The sequence below is a fragment of the Cephus cinctus genome, unplaced genomic scaffold (genome assembly GCF_000341935.2).
Source record: "Cephus cinctus unplaced genomic scaffold, Ccin1 Ccin1_scaffold0325, whole genome shotgun sequence".
In the NCBI taxonomy this organism is placed as follows: Eukaryota; Metazoa; Arthropoda; class Insecta; order Hymenoptera; family Cephidae; genus Cephus; species Cephus cinctus.
In genome coordinates this window covers 47,312-53,645 of record NW_014333024.1, presented here as the reverse complement: position 1 = coordinate 53,645, position 6,334 = coordinate 47,312, and the positions used below count along the sequence as shown (strand labels likewise).

The 6,334-nt window shown below is 48.1% G+C and overlaps 1 protein-coding gene across 2 annotated transcripts in view; it reads left to right on the top strand.

Moving 5' to 3' along the window:
- The window catches only part of LOC107266552 (T-box transcription factor TBX20), a 15,161-nt gene extending 10,571 nt beyond the window's left edge, over nucleotides 1-4,590 (top strand). The window contains exons 5-6 of one of the 2 annotated variants that reach the window (XM_015737169.2): nucleotides 2,505-2,581; nucleotides 3,071-4,590. In XM_015737169.2, coding sequence (XP_015592655.1) covers nucleotides 2,505-2,581; nucleotides 3,071-3,683 — 690 coding nt within the window. In that variant the 3' untranslated portion in view covers nucleotides 3,684-4,590. Of the gene's footprint in view, nucleotides 1-2,504; nucleotides 2,582-3,058 lie in introns of both variants that reach the window. The other variant, XM_015737167.2, reaches the window with a different exon arrangement.
- Nucleotides 4,591-6,334: the final 1,744 nt, after the last annotated feature.

Sequence of the window (6,334 nt, the reverse complement as noted above, 5' to 3'; positions counted from 1 at the left end):
AAAAAAAAAAAAAAAAAAAAAAAAACATCACGAGCAATCCATGTGACGGAAATTCGATAAAATTGTGGTTTTCGAAGGTAGATTTTGGGCAGATCGTTTATGCGCGTCCTTGTCTCTCACGCGTAAACTCGCATGAGTCTGTCTCTCTCGCGCTCAGGCGCGATATAGAAAACGGTACGACGTACGGGTTCTCTACGATCTTAACCACTTTCTTGGGTAAACTCTTTCAAGTGGTTATAAAATGGGCTAACGGGTGACCAAGAGTAGCAGGAAACTTTGCGTGGAACGCAAAGTGTTCGCTTTTTTCGTTTTTTTTTTTTTTTTTTCTTTCTTATTCTCACACTTTTCCCCGGGTGCACCATTGCGCTTACTCTCCCCTCCGTCTCTCTGGTTCCGAGGTCTTGTGTCGGTGGCACGAAGCGGCCGAAGGGGTAGGGATGAAATGGAGGCGTTTAGCGGGCGCAAACGAAGAGGCCTAAGAGACCCGATGGCTTTAGTGGCTGCAGGCGTCGGCGTCGGCGTCGGCGTTCGAACGAAAGAAAACATAAATAATCGCGTTCAAATGAGACAGCAGCCTCCGAGCCACACACGGCGGCTTTGCTCTCTTTCTCTCTTTCTCTTGCCAGCTTCTTCGTCCCCCCACCGCTGCCAACCGACTGACTCCTATCTTACGAGGTCTACTCCTTATACCTTGGGCCTCATAGTATCCCGACTGACGTACTACACTATCCCTACGACAACTGTACACTCTAGCTGCCTCATATCTCTCTCTCTCTCTCTCTCTCTATATATATATATATATATCCATAGCGCAACCAAGTACGACCGCGACCCCTTCTTCAATGAGCGTGTCTCTATTAAATCTATTATTAGACTATCCAGGCGAAAGCATCCCTTTCAATTACGGCTTCATCTCGTGAAATAGCTATACGGGACCTGGCTCTTTGTCGAGTTGCGAAAAAGAATTATGGCGACACGGGCCCCCGAGATTCGCCGCTCCTGGCCGTTTTTTTTTGCTTGCGATTAAATCCGGGTGCGCGTTTGAATTAATTGAACGATTAATTGGTTGCTCATTCTTCCGATAGGTTGCGGGATCATCGATTGCTTTCGGGCTGCCCTTTGGCAATTTGGTGTAAAAGTAAAAATTGCAAACTGCTTTAATTTTTTTTTTACAACGTTATCTCTAACTTCGTTGCCGTATGGACGGGGGGCTGTTCTTTGGTGCCAGAACGGAATGACGTAATAGATTGAAAAAATGTGGCGCGACGCAACGTGGCTATATCGTAAGTGTAAATCCACAATAACGGGGACTCGCCGCCTAGAGCGTTACGTTTTATTCGTTCGGTCCAATAATATCGCGATTTACGGTGTATCTCCTTACGTTACGTGCGGTTTGGCGTTTGTTCCGGGATTCCGGCCAAGACCGAGGTGTCATCGACACGGTAATTCAGCCAAGAGAAAAATAAAGAAAAAAGTCACTCGCTCTTTACACTCTCAATTCGTGAATCCACCGTCGCACCGCGTTAACTTCCGTTCGCCACGCAAATCGAAGTCGTCCCGAGGGGACTTTTGAAAATAATATGAAAATTCAAAAAAAAAATCCCACTTCCCACGGATAACGCTCTCGTCGATATCAGCCTGTTATTATAGATAAGGCATAAAAATAGGAGGAAAAGGAAAAAAAAAGAGATAAGAAATAAAGGTCGGTTCGCACGGGTCGATCGTAAAGGCCCAACCAGATGTCTGGCTAATGATGTCAGCGGAATCGTAACCAAAGCTCGGCTTGGCTCGGCTTTGAAGGAAAGAGTCTTATTACCGGGCGAACCGGTGCACGTGCTGGCTCTACGAGCGCGAAACCCGGGGGTAATTGGACCACCCACTTCACGCAGCACTTCCCCTTCGCTTCCCTTCATCCCTTCCCGAGCCCTCCCTCCCCTTTTCCCACTTCCTTTTGCTTCCCTTCCTTTTCCTCTTCTTCCACTCTTCCTTCTTCTTCTTCTTCTTCTTCTTCTTCAGTTTGGTGACTACTCGGAACATATATGTGTGTATATATATATGTATACACGTACGGCACTTGGCTCGTTTCGCCAGATAAATCCGCCGACACTGGAGAAGTTCAGTAGCGACGCCCGTCACCCTCGGCTCGGGGATCTATAATACTTTGGTATTTTACCAACATGGGAATCCTACGGGACCACCCTAACGGCAGCGTCCATTTTATACCCTTGACATTCTTGAGAACACGATTTTCCTTGGGGATGTTTAGCACTGACCAGGGACATCTGGGCAGATACGTCCTCCTGTGTCCACCTATTTCCGTTTGCCTTCTGGGTGGTCATTCAGGAATATTGACCTTTTCACGTCTTTTTTTTTTTTTTTTCGTTTTCCTTTCTTCCTTTCTGCCTTTTTTTTTTTTCTTTGTGTCGTTCTAACAAAAGAAAAGAAAAAATGAAGAATGGAATTTCATGGATCACGGAACCTTTCGACGGTTTTTTGACTTTCAGATAACCAAGCTCAAGATAGACAGCAACCCCTTCGCCAAGGGATTTCGTGATTCCTCGAGGCTCACTGATTTCGAGAGGTGAGTTTACGATAAACAAACTTATTTTAATACCGTAGCTTTTTACCGTGCGATCGTTAAAGGTGCTCGCGAATACAGCACGTAAAGCCCCGTCGGCGCGGCGCTTTTAAATTATTGGTAAAACACGACGGTTTGAAAAAACTAATAATATAGATGACTAATAGAAGCAAATAAAGTAAATCGGAAAATAGCTGGTCGGACGGTCAGAGCTTTTGAGTAAATACAAAATACTTGCCGGAAGTCCGTACGCCAAGTTCCTCAACGCTGAGCAATACGTATATCCCCATGGTTGTGACGTGCTTTCTCGAAAGCCGCACTTTACGTAATTCCAGTAAAGAGTCGAGCGGGATATATAAAAAGAAAAGGGCCTAAGAACCTGCCGCGAATCGCTCGTCTCGCGTTTTACGGACGAAATGACATTTTGTTAAATTATTCCAAGAACGTCGCGAGGAGAATGACGCGATCATAATGGCGCAGCTCCCCTTTCAGGGAGACAATGGAGTCAATGCTGGCGGAGCAGCAGTCGCTGCGATTTCCACATCGTTTCTCCTTCGAGATGGAGCAGTTGCAGTCGGGTGGCGCTAGTAGTCTGAGCCTCGAGGAGAAGGCGCTGTGGGCAGCACGATCGCAGATTCTCCTGCGCGCCGCGGCGGCCGCGGCAGTCGGGCCTTACGCGCAGCTGGTCAATCCGGCCCTGGTTTATCCCGGCGCCTCGGCGGCAGCCTCGACCTCTGGCCATCAGCATCAGCAACAGCAGCAGCAACAACAGCAGCAGCAACAACAGCAACAGCAGCAGCAACAACTTAACCACCTCTGGTGGGCCTCATCGCTGGGACCCACGTTATTCGCTGCTGCTCATCATCAGCAACAACAACTGGCTGCGTCCGGGGCCCAGCACAGTCCCCCAGGTCCGGCTGCGCCCAGACCCATGTATCCCTCGGCCCTTGCTCTTGCTCATCACAGGTTCTCACCCTATGCCCATGGGCCCGCTACCCCCAAACCATCCACCCCTGCTGCACCCTCTCCGTCCTCATCGAGGCGTGCCACCCCCTCGCCCACCGATAGCCTATGCAAGGATCCACAGGACCTTTCACCCTCGTAGTCGCTGCTTTAAAGAGACACTCGTCATCCACCAGTACCCTTCCTTCCACGCTTACCTCCCCCCGCCTGCCCCCTCCCCAAATACCCCTTTTTCCCTTTTACTCGCTCTCGTTCGTTCCTTAGCACCTCTTGTTTTTCTCCAATACTACCCTTCCTACCGCCGTTTCACTTTTTCTCACGTAATTTCGTGCTTTCCCCGTTTTTTCATCCCTTATTCGGTTTTCTTCACTTTTCTCCACGAACGCTTCTCTTTCCGGCGATCAGCTGAAAGAAGCGTACCGACTATTTTTGTTTTTTTTTTCTCGAAACGCCCGTTACGACACGGACCCTTTCGATTTTTGTATAGCGGACGTTATTTTCTTTGCCCACCCCTGCGCTCCCACTACCCTCACCTGTTCATCGCTCTGAGTTATGATTTTTGAAAAAAAAATGAAAATCTGTACATATTTTGAGTATACTTCCGTATCGTAGGTGTATCTAGAGTACTAGCCGATTTATCCTGGTACTTATGTATATATAATATATATACACACACGGGACTGTACAGAACGACCGAGACGGACTTACGGATCAACGTGACTGACGAATAGGACAGATATACGGGGATAAAGGTCTCTGTTGCGGGCCTGCGTTTTTTTTTTCTCTCCTTCTCTCGTGTATAATAAAATGCTGTATATTTCGTACTCTCGATTTTTAAATTGTTACTGTTATTTATATGTTTCCGTGGCTCTTCGTTTAAGCGAAATTAGTTGATGGTATTAACGATGCGTACCAGACGAATTAGCATTAGCGTTATAGGAGGTTATTATTGTTAACGCTTGTGTTGTGAAAACGCGTACCCATTGCTGTGCAAGCCTGCTACACGCCCCATTGTAAATAAACCCTAAATAAACTCTTGTACCGAAGATAAATTGTATGGCTTTTCCTGAAGGCAACTGGTTTATATTTCCTTGGATATATATCTCCTCTACCAATATATATATATATATATATTCCATATGCGTACACACATGTGGATCCTCATTGAATATTACAGTAAAGCGATTTCGTGATGTGGATTGAATATATAAATAAATAAATGCAAGCCACTCATCGATTTCTAGGTATATCGGTGAATTTTGTATGACCCGTGAGCGCGGGCTTTTAAAACCTTTTTTTTTCTTTTTTTCTTCCGTTTCCTCGAAAACACCCAAGAATAGGAATACGAGTTACGCGGTCTTCTCGTTCATCATCGTAGCACCATCGGGCAGCGCTAAATACCTCATAAACGACCCCCATCCATTATACTCCAGGTTAGCCACCTTAAACGCGGCCAGACACATCCAGCCACTCTTCTCCTCGAGCCGAGCAGCACCCACCGGGCAATTTGTAAGCAGCTCACCGTAGTTTCGAGGGCTCCGGCCAATTGGAAAGTGCCCTCGGCAAATAGAGTAATTCGCCATTTCCGGGTAAGTTTGCTCGCCCGTGCAAATGTTACCTCGGATCGACTCGCTTATCCGGTTACAGGATGCACGCGATCTCCCCACGCGAACAACGTAAACTCACCGCGCTCCTTTAACCACTACGCAGATATTTGACTTGGTCTTCGCCAACTCCTCCGTGCCTACCGTTTTAGTTATTTGTATCGGACTAACGTTAAAACTACCCGACACTCGTCAAAGACTTCGTACGGTCCTTACGGGCTGAAACGACTATTTATACACGCAACGAAGTCGCCTCGATGGTACGTGGTAACTGTCAATGCCGAGGAAACGATTTTTTCCGTTGGCTCGTTTCGCGGGGATTCCCCTGTCTCTTTGAACCTCGAAGCTTCGCGCTCGCGCCGCCAGAGGCGTTCGCGCGCCCGTATCGTTGACGGTGAGGGACAGAGGGAAGCGAAAAGCCATGCGAAACGAAGCGAAGACGACAATGAAAGTGGTAGAAATTAGCGCGCTTTCGATGTGAAATGAAGGCATTATAAAGCCATTAGGCAGAGACCCGGCGGTCGGCGGTTTGTTGCGTGCCAATGTGCATCAACTCTCTTTATTTGAATACACAAAACATTAACGGCTGCCGGCTTTGGCCGCCACACCATCATCCTCGTCACCATCGCTGCTGCTGCTGCTGCCGGTGCTCCTGGCTGTTGATGCTACTAATACTGATACTAGCGCTGCTATTACCACTACTGCTACTGCCGGTAGTATACTGTTACTACTATCTTTTTCCGCAGCGACTCGCCAGGCCGCGTCAAGCCTAATAACAACTTGGTTAACTGATGTGTGCCCGGCTACGAGCCGATGCTCATCCAGCGTGTCTGTTAAATCGTTAATTACCTCCAGTCGGGGAAGGGCTGCCAACCTGAGGACTTATAGACCGAATGCCAGACGAGGATGGGAAGAAGTCGAAGAAGAAGAGGAGCCGAGCCAGGCCAAACGAAGAAACGATCGACGCTTCTTGCTCGCTCGCTGCTTCCCTTGCTTGGTCGCTGCCCGCCAGCCGACGCCGATCCGCCCACTTCCTGCACTCGGGCCACTTTATTTCCACGACTATGCGGCCTCTGCTAATTTGCTCGATAACCCTCGTGTTCCGTGCCTCGTCCTATCCCAGGCACCCTCTTCGCATCAACACTGACCTAGCTTCGCTCTATCCCGAACCGCTGTATTAATTATGCCC